This window comes from Nelumbo nucifera, chromosome 5, assembly GCF_055504915.1.
Source record: "Nelumbo nucifera cultivar China Antique chromosome 5, China Antique-T2T, whole genome shotgun sequence".
Taxonomy (NCBI): domain Eukaryota; kingdom Viridiplantae; phylum Streptophyta; class Magnoliopsida; order Proteales; family Nelumbonaceae; genus Nelumbo; species Nelumbo nucifera.
This window is the reverse complement of record NC_142653.1, coordinates 40,078,386-40,099,613: the sequence shown is the minus strand read 5'-3', so window position 1 is coordinate 40,099,613 and position 21,228 is coordinate 40,078,386. Positions and strand designations below refer to the sequence as shown.

The window sequence follows — 21,228 nt, the reverse complement described above, 5'->3', positions numbered from 1 at the left end:
AAGACCTAACTGTACGGACTGCTTGGAAAGTGCGGCTGAGCACTTATTTCAGACCTACGATTAAAACCCTAATTCTGTTCCAGCATCTCAGGTTGCTCTCTAAGCTGGTTTCAGACCTATTTTTTGGTTTCGAGCTCTTTTAGGGGGTGAAAAACTTGTACGGACTGCTTGGTACTGTGATTGCCGATTGGTTTTAGATCAGATTTACACTGGTTTCATGCATATACTGTGATTGCCGATTGGTTTCAGATCAGATCTGCACTAATTTCATGCATATACCATGATTACAGATTGGTTTCAGATCAGACCTGCATTGATTCCATACTGATTTCTGATTGTGATCGACTGTCCAAGTGCTGTTTTCTGTTGTAGTAACCCTAACAGTTCGTAACTACTGATTCTTGACCAAAAATGGAGTTTAAAAATCAGGGAGAAGGTAGTTTTGGGAACAACATTTATGGTAGTATATCTGAAACTGGGTTTCAGATTACAACTGTGAGATTTGATGGGTCAAACTACTTGGAATGGGCCCAATCAGCCATGATGGCTATTGGGGGAAGGGGAAAACTAGGCTACCTCTTGGGAGATTTGAAAGAACCTTCCAAGGAGGACCCAATGCATACCAAGTGGGTTCAAGAGAACTACTTGGTTATGACATGGCTGTGTAATTCTATGCAGCCACATATCAGCCGAAATTACTTGTGGGCAAAGACAGCCAAGGAGATATGGGATGTTATGAAAGAAACCTATTCCCAACCCCTTAATGTTGCCAGAGCCTATGAACTGAAGTGTGAAGTGAATAGTCTTAAACAAGGAGAGAAACCAGTTTCTGTCTACTTCTCTACCTTGAAATGCCTGTGGCATGAAATTGATCATCTAGAGACTCTTGAGTGGGAGAGTCCCAAAGATGCACAGACTCACAGAAAGCAAGTCGAGACAAATAGGGTATTTGAATTTCTAGCTGGCCTGAATTCAGATTATGACATTGTGAGGCAACAGATACTGACCAGAGATAGTGTGACCCTCTCTCAAGCATACTCCTTGGTGCATAGTGAAGTGACCAGGAGGAAAGTCATGATGCGACCTCAGCCCCTTTCCCCAGCCCTAGCAGCTGTTAAACCTAAGTCAGGGGTGATCCAGAAAGGGACAGGAAGAAGGAAGATAAACGGGACATGGTATGTGAACATTGCAAGAAACCCAAGCACACAAAAGATACTTGTTGGAAGCTGCATCCTCATTTGGTCCTAGCAAAATTGAGAAATAAGAAGGGTAATGCTCATGTGGCTGTGAATACTGATTCAGCATCCTCGTCAAGCACAAAAGGCACACCCCTAGAGACCTTAGCCGCGGTTCGGGCTACCCTAATACAGTTGGAAAAGGAAGTTGGGAGTTCAACTCAGCCATCTCAGTCACCATCAGTCCTTGCCACATCTGCATTTGCACATTCAGGTACTCGAGCCTCAGCCTACCATTCTTCAGCTCCAAGTAATACTGAACACTGTTGGGTAATAGATTCAGGTGCATCCGACCATATGACTAGCTTGTCATCATTGTTCACTAATCACTTATCCTCAGGTAGAGATAAAGTATCCATTGTTGATGGCTCTCTTGTTCCCATTTCTGGCAAGGGTGACACCAAGTTATCGGATACTATCTCTTTATCTTCTGTCTTGCATGTTCCTAAGCTTGATATTAACCTACTTTCAGTCAGTAGTATTACCAAACATATGAACTGTTCAGTAACCTTCTTCCCTGACTGATGTGTTTTTCAGGACTTGGAGACGAGGAAGGTGATTGGGACTGGCCGTGAGACGAATGGGATCTATCTGCTCGGAGAGAGTTCTCGTTGGGAAGAGCCAGTGGATGAGAAGTTCTTTGTTTCTCAATTTGTGAATCCGGTTATGCTTTGGCATAATCGATTAGGTCATTTATCTTTCTGGTCCTTGAAGAGTCTGTTTCCTGCTTTATTTGAGTCTGTTGAGTTGTCAAAGTTGAGATGTGAGAATTGTGAGTTTGCCAAACATTGTAGAACATCTTATTCTTTGAGTAATAAAAGGAATAATAATTCTTTTGATATTGTGCATACTGATGTTTGGGGGCCATATCACATCCCTTCTATGGGTGGGTACATATATTTTTTGTTGTTTGTTGATGACCATACCTGTTTTTCTTGGGTCTATCTTATGCGTTCTCGAGATGAGGTTCCCAATCTGACCCAAAACTTTCATCAGATGATTCTAACCCAGTTTGGGGCCAAAATCAAAGTTCTTAGATCTAATAATGCAAAGGAATACTTTGCTAAGCCATTGACCTCTTACCTCTTTAATCATGGAGTTATTCACTAGAGTACTTGCCCTCATACACCACAGCAGAATGGGGTTGCCGAAAGGAAGAATAGGCACATCTTGGAGGTGGCTAGAAGCATTATGTTTACCCCCAATGTACCTATTCGCTTCTGGGGTGATGCTATCCTCACGGTAGTATATCTCATTAATCGGGTTCCTTCTCGGGTTCTTGATATGAAAACCCCTTTTTCCCTTTTATACCCAGACGAGGAGTTGTTTACCGTTCCCCTTAAACCTTTGGTTGTACTTGTTTCGTTCAGCTTCTCGGGCCCCATCATTCCAAGTTTGAACCTAAGGCCTCCAAATGCATTTTCCTCGGTTATGCACAAACTCAAAAGGGTTATTGCTGCTATGATCCTGTTTCAGGGAAGAAGTTTGTCTCCATGGATGTTACCTTCTTTGAGGAGACACCCTATTATTCTAGGGTTTCTCCTTAGGGGGAGAGCAGTGAGAGTGGGGATTTGGGTCTCTTTCCTCAGGGGAAGCGCAGTGGGAGTGGGGCTGTTCCTTTACCTATTCCATTGGGTGATGAAGGCTGTAATGGTGAGGGTGGTCAGAGGGATCAGGAATTGAGAGTCTATCACAGGCGATGCAGGCAGGTTGATCCCAGTCATCGACAGTCCAGGCCAGCTCCAGTTTCTTTTGTGGCTCCAGATCCAGGTATTATAGTCCTAGGGCCCATTGAGACACCTTCCACTGTTGCCACTTCCCCTCCTGCGGATGACCTTGACCTCCCTATTGCCGTCCGTAAAGGGAAACGACATTGCACCACATCTACAGCTCACTGCATTTCCCAGTTTTTATCCTATGATCGCCTATCTCCCTCTTACCGGTCCTATCTCACTTCCATTATCAATGTCCCTATTCCAAGAACAGTGCAAGAAGCCTTATCAGTTCCAGAGTGGAAAGATGCAATGCAAGTTGAAATGGATGCCCTGTTGAAAAATAATACTTGGGAGTTAGTTGACCTACCCAAAGGAAAGAAACCAGTTGGATGTAGATGGGTATTTACTGTGAAGCATAATGTTGATGGCTCCATTGAAAGGTACAAAGCCCGACTGGTTGCAAAGGGGTTCACCCAGACTTATGGTATAGACTACTTGGAGACCTTTGCCCCGGTAGCCAAGATGACCACCATCCGAGTTTTATTATCCCTTGCAGCAAGTCATTCTTGGCCCTTGTTCCAGGTGGATGTTAAAAATGCTTTTCTGAATGAAGACTTACAGGAAGAGGTCTACATGCAATTGCTTCCTGGATTCTATGATATAGAGACAGGTAAGAAGTTTTGCCGACTGAATAAGGCATTGTATGGTTTGAAGCAGTCACCTAGAACTTGGTTTGATAGATTCAGGCTAGCCCTTGGAAAATTCGGTTATGTACAGGCCCAGTCAGATCATACGCTGTTCATTAAAAGGGTGGACTCCTCTTTGACCCTGCTTGCTGTATATGTGGATGATATTGTAGTGACAGGAAATAATAGTAGTGAGATTGAGTCCCTCAAACAGCTCCTTCATCAAGAGTTTGAGGTGAAAGATCTTGGTGCACTACGATACTTTTTGGGTATTGAGGTTGCTAGATCTAAACAAGGGATCTTTATCTCTCAGAGAAAATATGTTCTAGATCTGTTGGCGGAAACTGGAAAGTTAGGTGTTAAACCTGCTGATACACCCATTGAACAGAATCACAAGATTAGTGCAGAGGGCGGGGAGCCTCTTGAAGACAAAGTTATGTTCCAACGGTTGGTTGGAAAGCTCCTATTATCTTTGCCTCACTCTGCCAGATATCAGTTATGCAGTTAGTGTTGTCAGCCAGTACATGCATTCTCCTAGAACTACTCATCTTCTTGTGGCAGAGAGAATATTAGCATACTTGAAGAGATGCCCGGGTAGAGGTATACTGTTCAAGAACAATAATCACATGAAGGTGGAGGTCTATACAAATGCCGATTGGGCTGGGAGTGCTGATGACAGGAGGTCTACCTTTGGATATTGTGCCCTTGTGGGAGGTAACCTTGTCTCTTGGAGGAGTAAGAAACAGAGTGTTGTTTCCCACTCTAGTGCTGAAGCTAAATACAGGTCAATGGCTAACGGAGTGGCTGAAATCCTATGGCTGAGATCACTACTTGAAGAGTTGGGTATTGATTATGAGAAGCCCTTGATGTTGTATTGTGATAATCAGGCGGCTATTAATATAACCCACAATCCGGTGCAGCATGACAAAACTAAGCATATTGAAGTTGATCGACATTTTGTGCGAGAGAGGGTCTCATCACAAGAAGTGTGTCTCCTGTATATCACATCCAACATGCAGCTCGCAGATATCCTCACCAAGGCTGTACCAAGGAAGAAGTTAGACGCAGATATCTATTCCCAACTTGAGGGGGAGTGTAGAGAACACTGATGTGGGCCCCACAGCTGTGGTCCCCACTGTGTTCGTAGGACAGAATGTGTAATTATTTGTTTCAGTCATGTTAGTGTTAGTTGGTGGTCAGTTTGTTATTTCAGTTATTATTTATTTCAGTTTTTTATTTGCATTATTTGTCATCTAAGTACTAAGGGCAGATCTGTCCTTTTCCCCTATGTACTGAACATAACCTATAAATACTAAGAGAGTGGTGGCGGCAGATCAATTAGAATCTGTCCCTTCTTTCAAACCTTTGTGTTCTCCAATTCTTCTCTCTTTTCTTTCTTTCTCTTACTTTTCTTCTACCGTTCCTAATCTGAAATCTATTAGAGTTCAAGGCTGATTGTAGTCTTGATCGCCTACTATTTATAACTAGGAAGAAAAAATGTATGTCTCACAAATTACTTCTGATTTCTGAATTCTGATTTGGAGAGTATGCATCCATGACATTACATATCTAATCTGGACGGTGTAATTCTGATTTGAGATTGTGTCAATCACCCCTTTTAAAAGGATAGCACCTGCTACCTATGCACTTGTGCCCAATACATCTGGTTTGTATCATATTTTATGTTTTTTTTTTGATCAATAAGAGAAACTTTTATTAAGAGGAATAGAAGAGAGAGATACAATAGGAAGGGAGGGGTAAACTCTCTTAACCCTCCCTAAAAGTAGAGATCAAATTACAACAATGCCCAAAAGAAATTAGCTCTTCCCACCCCTTGTTTGGCCAAAGAGTCTGCCAGAGGTTTAGCACTCCTCTTGGACCACTGAACCTGAATTTCCATGTTTTGAGTTAGCTGGTTAATTTTCTTTTTTTTTTTTTTTATTTGAGAACTTCCACAGACCGAAATCTTCTTTCTGCAGCCAACTAAGAACCAGCCTAGAGTCGCCTTCCACCAGCAGTTTTCTAATATTCAGCTGCTGGGCTCTTTTAATCCCTTCCAAAACTGCCAAAGTTACAGCTCTCAGAGAATCCCCCCAACCTATAGGGCCTGAAAACATGGCAATAATTTGACCTTCATCCCTGAAAACTCCACCTATACCTGAAGGGCCTGGGTTTCCTTCGCCGCTGCCATCAAAGTTCAATTTAGTGAACCCCATAGCTGGAGGAGTCCAAGCTGGAATAGGGGAAGTATTCAAGGGAGCAGACCAAGCCACTTCTTTCCAATTTCTAATGATATCTCCTGCTGAATAACCTTCAAAGAGCTTCATAGTCTTGACCCAATGAACCACCCTAACAGAGATTAATTCAATGATGGCTTCCTTGTTTGTTTCTTTTTCATGGAAGGTTCTTTGATTTCTTTCCTCCCACACTGTCCAGCATACAGCTGCTCTTACACATCTCCACAAAAGTTTACCTCTTTTTTTTTAAAACCCCTTAGTGAAGTAGAGTTAAACAAGCTCTGCACACTTGGAGGGGAGGGCCACCTGCAACCAAAAAGAGAGAAAAACGAACACCAGATTTCTGATACGAAAAGACAGGAAACTAATAAGTGATAGCAGCTCTCACCATTCTCCTTACATAAGATGCACCTGTGCGGGTACAATCAACCATACTGTTGGCAAGGCATAAGCCATACTGTTGGCTGACTGCTGAGTCCAATTGTTGTTGTTATCTCCCAGCCAAAATTTTGACTTCCCTCATGATGCCTATACCATAGTTGTCAAGGTGATGCGTAGGCGACAAGGCGCCCTTTGTGATTCGTCTCGCCTAATCGCCAAGCAGTTTTGTATTATGTATCATAAAATACTTTTTTGTTTTTTATTTTTTGACATTATAATTATAAAATAGGCACTATTAAACTAAAATATTCATTTTGTGTTTATATACTAATTTCTTTTTATTATTTTCTTATTTGTTAGGGTTTAATAAATACAAACATTGGTAAATGCTGTATTGAACCCTCAAAGACTTTAGAAATTGAACCAATAAGTAAGGAAGAACTTAAAATTGTCTTATCACTACTACTACTACTACTACTACTTTTTCTTTTCTTCTTTTCCTATAACAAAAATAAGGCTTCAGCCCCTATATTTTTTGGATTTTCTTTTCCTTCTTTTTCTCCTCATTAATATGTTGATTTTCTATACTTTAACATGAACTCTATACTTTTTTTATGAAAATGATGAATAACTATTAAGGAAATATGGTTACGGTACCTAGGGAACTACCCTAGGATCTACGTCTTCTACATAAAAAATCCATCGCCTAGGTGACAAGGTGCCCCCCTGTCGCCTAGCCTCACCTTGGCGCCTTCAAAACTACGGTCTATACTTCCAAGCACCTATACTGTTCATTCTCAACTATGGTTCAAAGTATCAATATGCTTGATAATGAAAAATCACATATTGAGTGATTCAGGGCATTGATACTTTGGATCCAAGAATATCAGTTAAGAACCAGATTTTTCTAGCCATGAATGACACATCGGAATCTAAATCCTAATTTTAGATTCTAAAGGAGAAGGAAAATGAGGCTAAGTGCTTCTAATCTGCCATACTAACCTCTCTCGAGTTCCTAATGAAGTGTAGATTCCAACTTACAAGAAATACCATTAGGGCCAAATTTGACTATTGAAGATGCAATTGCATTTGTAGCTATAGAAATATTGAAGAAATCTGGGAATGTTGAACTAGGAGGCCTTTGCCTGATTTTTTTTTTTAATCAGTAAAAAGAAATTTTATTAATGAAGCTTGAAGATTACAAAAGGATGGGTGTAAAATTCAACCTAACAGTACAAGGAGAGGCCTTTGCCTGAATTGCATGAGTTTCTTTCTTGTAGATTTCTTACAATTGAAATTTTATGGTCACCTCTTTTTTTACACTTCTAAGGCAGACTAGCTTCACTTTCACATTCTCTCTGTTATATTAGTTTTTATAATTGACCATCAGCTAGTTGCTTTTTTCTGTCTTCTTTGTGTGTTTTTGTGAAGAATTTATCACTTGAGAACTGCTCCTGACATATTACTATTTCTGCTGATGCATAATTCATTTTGTTTGTCATTTTTCATTTAATTTTGGTTTGGATCCGGAAACTCATTTTGCATGTTTCATCTTTCTTACAGAAATACCGGATAATGAGTATATCAAATATTTCGCCCCAGACTATTCATTGAAGATTCCAAATGGCAACCTAGTAGGCAATTTTTTTATTTTTTATTGGAAATAATTGCTTCTACATGTTTACATTCATATTTAAGAATCAGCAATGTTATCGACATGAGTTGGTCAATCTGTATGTACACAATTTTAGCCTGCAACTATAAAAGGAAAAGAAGAGAGAAAAGTGTAGAAGAGAAAGAAGAAAGTGGAAGCAGCTTCTTAGACCCCAGCCACATCAAACCCTTGCATGTTACACAAGAAAAAGAAAGACAGAAATTCCCCCATAAGTTGTCCCCACAAAAGAAAGATATAAATAACAACTTAAGCGCACAAACTCAGGCCCATATGGGATTAGAAGTAAGAGGAAATGGCCCACATTACAAACAGCCCATGGGAACATAAAGATGGCCCTACCATCCTTACAGCACTGTAAATGAATATGGGTGCCTTGATCACTTGGATCTGGCAAATCATGTTGGTCCACAAAATTGACAATACATTGGGCCCCATGTGTCATACCATATTCATGGCATTGAAGATGCTGAATTCAAATAAAGGATTGAGAGCCCGTATTGTTAGAATTCCTCCTAAAGAAAATTTTAGAATATGAATCTTGATCAAGTTGGTTATTGGCTCAATTGGAAATAAGGTTCACTTTGCACAGTTTTATTTAAATTCATAAACATTGTTTTAAGATAGTTTGTGATGCCTAGCAACAGTTTTGACTACTGGCACGTTAATTTGTTTACTTGTTTGTTCTGGAGCAGGAAAATTTAAATAGCAAATCTTATCTTGGCACAATCAAAATGCAAGTCTTTGAAAATCTTCGTTGCATCCAACATGCTCCAAGTGTACAAATGCAAGAGGTAGGTCACAATGTGAAGAATGGGAGTTTCAGGTTTTTCCAATTTTCCTCTCTGTCCTTGCTTATGCAATATACCCCTTTCCTATTTGTGTTTGATTGTGTTACTTTTGATACTGAGTTGTAATGCAGTTAGGTAAAAACCAGTATTTTAAAAGGCATGGGAGGCTTACACCTGGAGGCACGCCTCCAGGCGAAGGCACCCCCAAAATTCCCTGAGGTGTATGCCAGAGGCGTTGACACCTCTGAAGCATACGCCTCATGCTTTTTTCATGAGGCATGCTAGAGTCGAATGTGTCATGTGCCTCATGCACACCTCATATAAAAAGACGGAAAAAAGAAAAAGAAAGAAAAAAAAGGAAAGGGAAAGGGAAAGAAAGGGAAGGGAAAGAAAAAGAAGAAAGAGAAGGAAAAAGAGAAAAAGAAGGAAAAGAAAAGGGAAGGGAAGAGAAGGGAAGAAAAGATAAGGGGAAAGAAAGTGGGCTGGGAGCTCTGCCCCCCAGACCCCCTTTTCAACTAGTGATATGCATCTTCATTCTTCTTAATATAAAATATTTTATTAAAAATAAAGAAAAATGAGATCCTCCTTCCCTTCCTCTTCATCCCCTCCTCTTAATGTGGCTTACGGATCTTACATTCTCAAATCTGAACTACCCCTCACACCGAATACCTCATTTCACACCTCCGTGTTTTAAAACATTGATAAAAACAGGATTCCATGTGCAAAATTTATGGAGCTAAAAAATTGTTCCTGTCAGTAAATATCCTTAGTCACCGTCACAAACTATTTTTTATAATAAGGAAAGTTTCATTAAAAGAAAAAAGATTACATCCAGATTAAGAGTTTTTCACTGATCTGCAAGACATCAATCTTAGCCACATCAAGCAAAAATATTAGACTTTAAGCATGTTGTTTCTGGGTCTTAATCTTCTAACTCACACCCAGATCGGTTCATATCCAACCACTTACAATTACCAGCGGCCTACTACAAAATAGGAACATTTTTGAAAACAATTCATCCTCCTTGGAGTCACTAAGATCCTGCATCTTTACCTTGCTCAACTCTTGGATGGTAAACAACAGTCTTTTTGCTGAAGTATACCATGGTGACTTGCAGAGAAACTGGGTAGAGTTATAATACACTTCTAGCCACCAGCCTGGTATTCCTCTCTTGCTAAGGAAGAATAAAGACCATCCTAAACTTTGATGGAAGCTTCAGAAGGCCTCAGGGTGCCTCCCAAAAGCTGGAATTGATTGTCTCTTGCATAGATGTAATGGTGGCTTATTATGGGCTTTCAGTGGCCCCACCTCAGCCTTGGATGCAACAGGTGCTGAGATTTGTGCTCTACTGGAAGGTCTAAGAATTGCTAAAAATCAGGATGCCCCCCAAAAGCTGGAACTGATAGCCTCTTGCATAGATCTAATGGTGACTTGTTATGGGCTTTCAGTGGCCCCACCTCAGCCTTGGATGCCACAGGTGCTGAGATCTGTGCTCTACTGGAAGGTCTTATAATTGCTAGAAATCAGCAGATTACATCCTTAGTAGTGGAAGGGGACTTAAGAGATGTCATTAGTTGGGCCACTGCCTAAGTTTCTGGTCATTTGAATCTCTCCCCTTTTCTGCTGGAAATCCTTGAGTTAGTTTCTTCTCTCAACTTCAGCTTCAGATGGATCCCCAGAGAACTCAAATAGGTTGCCAGATAGTCTTGCTAAATCTGGGTTGGGAAGGGATTTTTTTGTACAGTGAAAATACTTTTCCAAATGCTTAATGTCAGCATTGCTCTTTTTATCTTTCAAGGCCTTTGATCTTGTACATCTTCTCCTGTACATCCCTCCCTTTTTTGCTTAATGAAAATTTTCTCTTTCTTCAAAAGAAAAAAAAAGGCATGTTGTCTCTTACAAATATCCAATAAATTCCATAAATCATCCCTCTTCATTTCTTTGGACTCTGAATGTGCTAGCACGCAGTCCATGGTCAGTGACACAATATCAGCAATTAATTTGTTTCTAGCTTAAACATTGCCTTCGAAGATGCACCTATTCTTTTTTCTCCAAATACCCCAGGCATACAAGATAAGGGATGATGTTCCAACCTAATACTTTTGCTTTTTTACTACCTTCTGTTCTAGACCACAAGGTGAATATTTCCTTTGGTTGGATGGAATTGATTTTGTGACCTAAAACAATGTAAAGAAGAAAAGCCAAATAAACTCTGCTGTACTGCCAATCAGTAAGTAGATGTATTGTATCTTCTTCATGATTGTTACATATTAGGAAAATGATGGTAGATGGAAACCTCTTGAGTTTAAATGATTCAAAGTTAGGTCGCTGCCATAGTTTTCAAGGCGCCAAGGCGAGGCTAGGCGACTAGGGGGCGCCTTGTCACCTAGTTGCCTAGGCGATGGATTTTTTATGTAGAAAACATAGATCCTAGGGTAGTTTCCTAGGTACCATAACCATATTTCCTTAATAATCATTCATAATTTTCATAAGAAAAGTATAGAGTTCATGTTAAAGTATAGAAAATCAACATATTCTTGAGAGAAAAAAAGAAGGAAAAGTAAATTTGAAAAATATAGGGGCTGAACCCTGTTATAGGAAAAGAAGAAAAGAAAAAAGTAGTAGTAGTAGTAGTAGTAGTAGTAGTAGAAGAAGAAGAAGAAGAAGAAGAAGAAGTGTTGATTAGACAAAATTTTAAGTTCTTCCTTATTGGTTCAGGTTTTGAAGTCTTTGAGGGTTCAATACAACATTTAGCAATGGTTGGATTGCTCCATTGCAACCTGCGTAACCAGGGTTCAAATCTTGGAAACAGCCTGTCTGTATATGCAGGGGTAAGGCTGCATACATCTACCCTCCCCAGGCCCTGCATTGGCGGGAGCCTCGTGCATTGGGCTACCTTTTAAACTTGTGTTGAGTGGTCACACTGGAAGGAAAAGACTCTTTTGATCTCAATCATAACAGATGTGAATCAGTCCTCTAAAACTGATGTAAAGTTGGAAAAAATAGTGAGAAAAAAAGGAAGAAAAGAAGAGAACAGCAGTACAAGAGAAAGAAGATGGAGAAAAGAGGAGGAAGAAGAAGAAGAGTTTGAATGTCTCTTCCCTCCCTTCTCTAATCCTTTTACTAAACCTCAATATTAACATAATTACAAGTATACCCTTGAATGGGTGGGCCAAGCGGCCAGCTAGGTAGTAACATAAGGAGAACTAGCAAAAAGAAATAACAGGCCCATTAGCTTACACTCCACCTCAAGCTGAGCATAGATGTCAATCATACCCAGCTTGCTTATATAGTGGGTCAGCTTCCCTCTCGGAACTCCCTTGGTCAAAATGTCAGTCAACTACTCTTCTGAGGTGACGAATGACAAACAAACTAATCCTGAGGAAACTCTTTCCCGTATAAAATGTCTGTCAACCTCAATGTGCATAGTCCTATCATGTTGAATAAGATTATGTGCAATATTGATAGTTGCTTGGTTGTCACAGTAGAGCATCATTGGCTTCTCATAGTCAACCCCCAATTCTTCTAAAAGGGATCGTAGCCACAGTAATTCTGACACACCATGTTCCATAGCCCTGTATTCTGCTTCAGTAGAGGATCTGACAACTACAAACTGTTTCTTACTCCTCCATGAAACATTGTTCCCTGCCACCAAAGCACAGTAACCCGACGTGGATCTCCTATCATCAATACATCCTACCCAATCAGGATTAGTGTATGCTTCCAGTTTCATGTGTCCATGTTTGGCAAATAGAATACCTTTCCCTAGAGTACCTTTCAAATAACACAGAACTCTTTCTACAACATCTAAATGAGTATCTCTAGGAGAATGCATAAATTGACTAATAACACTCACTGCATAGGAAATGTTCGGCCAAGTCATGCAATGATATAACAACTTCCCAAGCAATGTCTGAAACACTCCCCTATCAGATAAAAGTTCACCACCTGTAGCAGAAAGCTTATGATTGGGATCAATAGGAGTGGAGGCTGGTTTAGCACCAAGTTTACCAGTCTCAGCAAGGAGGTCAAGGACATATTTGCACTAAGAAACGAAGATACTGTCCTTAGATCTAACATCTTCAATGCCCAAAAATTATCAGAGATCTCCTAAATCCTTGATCTCAAATTCAGAGTTAAGAAATCTTTTAAGTTTACTGACCTCTTAGGTGCCATTACCCGTGACCACAATATCATCAACATAAACTATTAGAAAGGTCACCATAGTGCCACTTCTTTTCAAGAACAAGGCATGATTAGATTGAGTTTGTGTATAACCAAAGGAAACAAGAGCAGCCCTGAACCTCTCAAACCAAGCCCGAGGAAACTATTTGAGACCATAAATGGATTTCTACAGTTTACACACCTTCCCCTGCATTTCCTTTCCATATATCCCTGGAGGCAAAGACATATAGACCTCTTCATGTAGATCTTCATTCAAAAAGGCATTTTTAACATCAAACTGGTGGAGAGGCCAATCAAAAGTAGAAGGTAGAGATAACAAAAGCCGGACTGAGGTCATCTTAGCTACAGGAGCAAATGTCTCAAGATGGTCAATACCATACATCTGAGTGTAGCCTTTAGCAACCAGCATGGCCTTAAACCTCTTAATAGAACAATCAGAGTGATATTTAATGGCAAATATCCATTTACAACCCCCTGGTTCATTCCCTTCAGGCAAGTTAACAATATCTCAGGTATGGTTCTTATGCAAAGCATCCAATTCAGCCATCATAGCATCCCTCCATTCAGGTTTAGATAAGGCTTTTGGTACATACCTGGGTACCACATGGAAAGAAACATAAGCAAGAAAAGAGTAGTAGGTAGGAGATAGAAGGCTATAAGACAAGTGTTTGGAGATACAATGGGTTGTACACTTCCGCTTGCCCTTGCGGAGAGCAATAGGAAGATCAAGGACTTGGAAAGAAGTAGATGGGTCAGAGGAAGGCTGACCGTTTACCTCAGTAACGATTGGAGGATCAAGAGGCTCTTTTGTAGGAGAGGAAACAACTTGCCCATGTTTGAATCTGTGCCTTTGGTACCTCCTTTGGAGAACAGGATGAGGAGGAACTACAGGAGGATGAGGTGGAGGAGGAGGAGGAGGAACAGGAATATTATAGGTAGGCCCAATGGGAGAAGTGGACACCTCATGAGATGACTCAAAAGGAACAGGAAGAGGAACTGCTGGAGACATAGCAAAGGGTTCCTTAGATTTCTCCCCCTCAGGAGGAATACTAAAGAAAGGAGTAGACTCAACAAATTTGACATCCCGAGATACAAAGCGGGTGCACTAACCGGATCAAAACAGCAATATCCCTTCTGTGTGGGGGCATATCCCAAAAAAACACATTTACGAGCCTTAGGTTCAAATTTGTGCCTTTGATGGCTGTGAACATGCACATAGCAAGTGGACCCAAAAACATAGAGAGGAAGAGAGAAGATTTCCTCATCCGGAAAGAGAATGCTAAAGGGGGTTTTGAAGCCAAGAACCCGGGAAGGCATACGGTTAATAAAAAAGGTAGCAGTAAAGACAACATCTCCCCAAAATTTTGTAGGAACATAGGATGCAAAAAGGAGGGATCTAGCAACTTCAACCACATGCCGATTCTTCCTTTCCTTCACTCCATTCTGTTGCAGAGTGTAGGAACAAGAACTTTGATGAATAGCCCCAAAAGTTTCAAGATAGGCTAAGAGGGTTTTCTCAAAATACTCTATCATTATTAGAACATAATACTTTGATCCGGGTGTTAAACTGGTAAGAATGATTTCATGAAATTTTTGCACAATAGTTGGTACTTCATCCTTGGATTTCATGAGATAAATCCAAGTGTAACGAGAGTAATCATCAATAAAAAGGATAAAGTACTTGTAACCCCCCATAGTAGGCAAATGATATGGCCTCCACAAATCAGAGTGAACAATATGAAAAAGGAGAAATAAATCTTTTATTGCTTACTAATAAGATTGTCTACAATGCTTTGCCAGTTCACACGACTCACAATGAAGACTTGATAAAGACACTCCCTTAAACATATCTGGAGATAAATGACTCAAAGCAAAAAAAGAAAAATGACGAAATCGAAAGTGACATAACATGACTTTGTCAACAAACTCTAACAAGATTGACTCCAAGGCAACTCCATGAGGTGGTCCAAGAGCTCTATCAGGTGTGTCTAGCAAGTATATTCCGTTCGCCTCATGGCCACTCCCAATCATCCTTTCGAGACTATAGGTCCTGAAAAACACAATGACTGGGAAAGAAGGTTATGCTATAATTCATGGATTTAGTTAAGCTACTAATAGATAAAGGATTTGTATTAAGTTTAGGGACATGAAGGACAGAGGATAAATAAAGGGTGTCAGAGGTCTTTAAATCCCCTTTGCCAGAAATGGGAGCAAATGACCCATCAGCAAGGGATATTTTCTCTTTACCAGAGAGAAGGTAGTATGAACAGAAAAGGTTAGACAAGCTGGTTATATGGTTTGATGCACCAGAATCAATGATCCAAGGGATTTTATAATTACCTGAAACTAAAGCATGGTTTGCAAAAGCACAAATACTTGAGTGAGCAAATGCTATTGATGATGATGTGTTGCCTGAAGAGTGAGATGTAGAAACAGTAGCCTCCAAGTGATTTAACAGCCTTCCATACTTTTCAAATTCTGCCTTCATTGATGCTAACTGTTCAATGATTGACTCCTCTTCACTCTCCTTACTTCTTCCTTCTATTACTGTGGCAACATTAGTTGTCTTAGGCTTTCCTATCTGATTGCCCTTCTTAAAATTGTTGTTGTTCTTAAACCGGTCAGGAAGAAGATCAGGATGAAGCTTCCAACAAGTGTCCTTCGTATGCCTCGATTTCCTGCAATATTCACATACCTGCTCCTTCTTCTCACTTGGACCCTTCGACTTTATTCCAACATGTGCAATGTGTTCCATAGGTGGACTCTATAACTGAACCTACCGCCTACTCCTACTCACCATAGCATATGCCTGGGCAAGAGTAACCTCATCTTTGGTCAGAATATTCTGCCTAATGATGTCAAACTTAGGGTTGGGTCCAGTAAGAAATTCAAAACCTTGATTCTTTCCACCAGCTTCCTAAATATTTTTGCATCATTCATACTCTCCCATATAACTTCTCCATAATATCAATTTCCTACCATAAGGATTTCAGCGTAGAATAGTAGATTGTCACACTCTTCTCCCCTTGTCTTAGGTTCTTCACATGATCACATCACTTTTCAATTTGTACACTCTAGCCACATTCAACTTCTGTGAATAAGTTTCAATAACATTGTCCCAGATCTCCTTGGCCGAGTACATCCAGTGATAGTGTTGACTTATATGAGGCTGCATAGAGTTTGACCAACCATCTTATGACAGTATAGTTCTCCTGCATCCATTTCTCAAATTCAGGGTCTGTCTCTTCGGGTTTCACTTTACTGCTTGTGAGGTACCCTAATTTTCCTCTACTACAGACATAAATCTTTATAGACTGTGCCCAAGCAAGATAATTTGTCCAATCTAGCTTAATTGTGGTAACACCAGTCAAAACAGAATCTACCGAGCCAAGCCCGAAACCCGAAACCTGCTTGAACTCACTTCCGTATTGCTCAATTAATCAAACGAAAATCAGAAAACCAGAAATCTGGTCTTTATAAACTTACTTGAAGTCAAACCAATACCCAAATGCTTAAAAACTAGGGTTTCACTGTGTCCAGCTGTTGGGGAGAAAGAGAGAAGATGCAGCCGCTCCTACCAGAGCTTCCCAATCTTTTCCAAACCTGAACCGCCCTCTTTTAGATGTCAAAAGACACCTCCCAAGCACAGCGCGCCACACCCAACGCTTCACTTTTACCTGTAACTTCAGAAATCTCTAATCGGCTAGGGTTTTGGGCCGAAACAGTACATCACCACTTCTTGGCAATATCTGGCCAGATTTAAACTCTCTAAACCCTCTACCAACTAGGTAAAAGATCCTCTGAAGTAAAGAGAATCTATCTCTCCATACACTCTCTTAATCGAAGGGTGTATGGGAAAAGAGAAAGAAGAAAAGAAGGAAGAAAGAAACCTGCTCTAATACCAAGATGTGAATCAGTCCTCTAAAACTGATGTAAACTTGGAAAAAATAGTGAGAAAAAAAGGAAGAACAGAAGAGAATAGCAGTACAAGAGAAAGAAGATGGAGAAAAGAGGAGGAAGAAGAAGAGTTCAAATGTCTCTTCCCTCCCTTCTCTAATCCTTTTACTAAACATCAATATTAACATAGTTACAAGTATACTCTTGAATGGGCGGCCAGCTAGGCAATAACATAAGGAGAACTAGCAAAAGGAAATAACAGGCCCATTAACTAACAAATAAATAAAAACATACTACAAGAAAAGATACTAGGTCCCATTCGGCCCAGTCTCTTTACAATAACTCCACCCACTTATTGCTTCTTAATTTGGTCTTTTCTCTTAGTCCAAGAGGAATTACTCATAACAGTCTTATCCATGACAGAATGGAATCGTGGGTTGGAACCCCAGATTTTGAACAAACCCTCAGTATTCGGAATTGATAGTGTCCTGGAGCTGCTCCAAGTTTCAAACAATTGGGTTATTAGGGTGGGACAGGAGGATGAGTGGCTTTGGAAATGGGAGAAGAGTGGCTATTTCTCAGTTAGTTCAATGTTAAGAGTTTACTCTCTGCTGGCCAAGACAAGTTTCCTTGTAAGTGGATTTGGAGACCTTATTTGGTCTGCTGCCCTTGGGAAGGGTCTAATGAAGGATTGCCTGCTTAGAAGAGGTATTCAGATACAAGACTAACCTTGTCAGTTTTGTGCGAAGGTGCCAGAGAATTTGGATCACTTATATATCCATTGCCCTACAGTGTGAGATCTCACTGCACTTCCTGGGAGCTGTTAAGTTTGGCTTTGGTACCCCCCTGGACCTTGAGAGAGAACCTAACTGGCTGGTATCCCATGGGGTTTAAGTGAAAATGGAAAGCTGTTGTGGGGTCCGATTCCTACAGTGGTGGTGTGGACTGCTTGGACTGAAAGGAACAAGAGAGTCTTCTAAGGCAAGCATCATCAGTTTAAGGAGATGATCAGATCTGCTATTGGAAGATTGGGTTCTTGGGCTATAGTTACAGGGACCTTGCTCAACAGCCAATCTTGATTATCTATAGTCTGTAAAGCTTTGGTGTAATTGAGTTGTTACATTTGTTGGGGCTGGGTTAAGTTTGCTGAGCCTGCCCTTTTATTTTTCAACCTTGTTATTTCTAATAAAATTACATTACATTTTCCAAAAAAGAAAAAAAAAAAGAAAGAACTTATAGCAAGGTGGGCCATCCCTCAAAGGATTTACATTCATTATTGGGTTTTGTCCCCACCGTACAAAGATTAAGCTTCTTTTTCATTAGGATAAGTGAAGCTCATCTACATTCCTCCATCCATGCGTATGTTCCAAAACCACTGTTTAAGCTGCTGAAAACTCCTAAGAGCAAAAAATAAGGCTGTCATGAGAAGTTTCAGTCGAAACAAGTACACACACACAAATCCAAAGCAATGGATATATGCTTTAAAATCAAAAGGTTTCAAGATAAGATAGTGATTTAGGAACCAAATTAAGAGTCATAAGTCTGTGTATGTGTCATTGTTTTGGATTCCAATTCAATCCATCTTTAATCATATAAATCAATACTATATCATTAACAAATAGTATACACTATGAGACTTTCTGTAAATGCCTAGTCAGTTTATCCATGGATAATGTTAAAAGATAGGAGCTAAGTGCCGATCCTTAGTGTAACCCAATTGTGATTGGGAAATCTTTGGTCTCCCTTTCCTGAGTTTTCATACTGGTTATTACCCCTTAACACATATCCCTAATGATATCAATGTACCTACTTGAAGTCCCTTTCTTTCCTCAAACTCACTAATTTACTTTACAGGACCCTATAATATGCTTTTTCTCAATCAATGAACATTGAGTGATCTTTCCTCTTCCTGAAATTAATATTGATCTCCTAAGAAAAAGGATCTTTAATACACTCAACTACCATATGCTTCCGTTGTTGAACTCCTTAGCATGGAACCGAATTAGATCTTTAATACACTAGCTTCATATATTAATTGTGGTTCAAACACCATCTCCCGAAATTTCATTGTATGTCTTATAAGCTTAATGCCTCAATGATTATTATAACTTTGTATCATCACATTTTTTGTTATATATAGGAAGCATTTTACTTTTTCTCCACTCAGAAAGCATTTTCATTGTTTTGATAATCTTATTAAACAACTTGGGGAGTGTACAACAACAGGAAAAAACAAAAATACAAAAACTAATTAACCTTGTTTCTGAATTTAACAAAAAAAAAACAAAGGTTTTTGCTCCGAACATGTTATTAATTCAATAAAAAAAGGGCAGCCCAGTGCAGGCTCCCACCAATGCAGGGTCTGGGGAGGGACAGATGTACGCAGCCTTATCCCTGCACATACAGAGAGGCTGTTTCCAAGATTTGAATCCTGGTCACCCAGGTCACAATGGAGCAACCCAACCCTGGTCCTCCATGCTCTTCATTCAATGATCCCTGAAAATAACTTCACTTGTTAATCTCTTCATTCTTTACTTAAAACTATTTTATCTTTGTTTTTGATGCATTTAACACGATCTAGATCTTTATTTTTCCCTCCTTGTCTTTGCAAGATTGTATATGTTCTTTTTCTCTCCATTAATTTGCAGACCAGCACAAGTAAAAGGCAGCTATAATAAAACTAGACCTCAGTGAAAACTGTAAGAATAAAATGGAATGTGGCTGATCATAGTTGACGAATGATGATAATGATTGTTGCAGGTTCCACCTGATTTCTATATCCCAGATTTTGATGAAGATGAGCAGAACCCAGATGAACGAGTGGATCGTAAGTAACACCCCATAATAAATTCTTTTGCTATTCTTCAGTATAGTTTCTTTTCTGTATATTAATATATATTAAGCAAGGATACCACTGCATGTTCATATATAACATACTGCCCAAATTTGTTTGTTCTTAACTTCAAAAACTTTGATGCTGCTGCAGAGCACACACAAGACAAGCAAATCCAGCGAGATGATGAATATTATGAAGGTGACAATGACAATGATCAAAGCATGGATGATGCATGAATTTTTCATGTATTATTTATTGATCAGAGAAATTTATGAAAAAGAATCAGAACAGAGAGAAACCCTCTCCCAAATGCAAGATGCGCTAGCCAAGTTGCTATATCTCCCAAGGATACAGTTACACACTCTAGTGCAAGAAAAAAAAAAGGTCTTCCCTCCAAATGCAATATGGATAATGTTTTCAGTGTTGTATTTTAGTTTAATTATTTCCATATTTATGTAAGGTAGAGTTTGGATACCCAGGGAGAACATGAAGCGTGGACCATATTCTTGACCACAACGATCAGGGGAGGATGAGTCAGGGATCAACGTAACACTGTCTAATTAGATGATCCTGGTTGATTGGTCATCAGTTTCTTGGATTACGGTATCATAGCTGGAGTCCTGTTCCGTGCATGCAAAGTAAATAAAAAATAAATATTTATTACTGAATTCTAAGATGCAGTTATCCACTTCAGAAATTTGCGTTTTTTATTAAAAAATAAAAAATAAATATTTAAACATCTTTTTCATTTTTTTAAATAAATAAAATAATAATAATAATTAACAGTATTAGAATAATACAGTATTTCATTTAATTAATTAATATAGTATATATTTAATTAATTGTAGTATTTTTGTATTTAGTTAATTACAACATAATTTTAATTACAGTATAATATTAATATGTTATTGTAATACAGTATTAATTAATTAATTCATATTATTAATTACAGTATTTAATTAGAAGCATTTATAAATGCATTATCACATTTTTTACCCAATCCCGTACATCGTACGGGTCCCGATAGTTTCATTAAAAGTCGGTTACTCCCGCATTTTCGTTCTTGTAAGTCTAATCGCTACCATCTCATCTCTCGCTCTCGTTGCTCTCGTTGCTCTCGTTGCTCTGCTCCAAATTTAGATTGCGATTTTCAGAAAATGGTGTCCACAAATTCATCAACGTTTTTGAATAGAGCGCGGGGCTTAAAGAAGAAGACATATGAGTTGTCTACTCTATGCGGTATTGATGCCCCGATGATTTCTTACCAGGGTGAAAACCTGGAGAAGCCCCAGATATGGCCAGAGGATCCATGTGAAATCACACGTATTATAAACCGGTATAAGGGCCTCAATGAAGGGGACAATCGTGGCGGGAAACTGAGGAAGGTCGATTTCTCCGACTTTCTTACTGATGTCCAGAGTGCCATAGACGATCAGATGGATGGGTTTTCGTCGGAACAACTAACGGAGATTTCTGCTGTATTGGACTCGAAGCTATCAGTAGTGCGGTCTATGCTGAAGGATTTGGATGAAAGGAAGCGAAAGAAAAGACTTCATCTGAAGGAAACCGAGTTGAGGACTGAATTTACCTCTG

General features: G+C 39.5%; 1 protein-coding gene across 2 annotated transcripts in view; it reads left to right on the top strand.

Moving 5' to 3' along the window:
- LOC104587562 (histone deacetylase 9) overlaps nucleotides 1-20,303 on the top strand; it is a 74,371-nt gene extending 54,068 nt beyond the window's left edge. For both annotated transcript variants that reach the window (XM_010245225.3, XM_088887500.1), the window contains exons 11-14: nucleotides 7,818-7,888; nucleotides 8,622-8,720; nucleotides 19,560-19,626; nucleotides 19,786-20,303. In XM_010245225.3, coding sequence (XP_010243527.1) covers nucleotides 7,818-7,888; nucleotides 8,622-8,720; nucleotides 19,560-19,626; nucleotides 19,786-19,871 — 323 coding nt within the window. In that variant the 3' untranslated portion in view covers nucleotides 19,872-20,303. The remainder of the gene's footprint in view (nucleotides 1-7,817; nucleotides 7,889-8,621; nucleotides 8,721-19,559; nucleotides 19,627-19,785) is intronic.
- The last annotated feature ends 925 nt before the right edge of the window (nucleotides 20,304-21,228 follow it).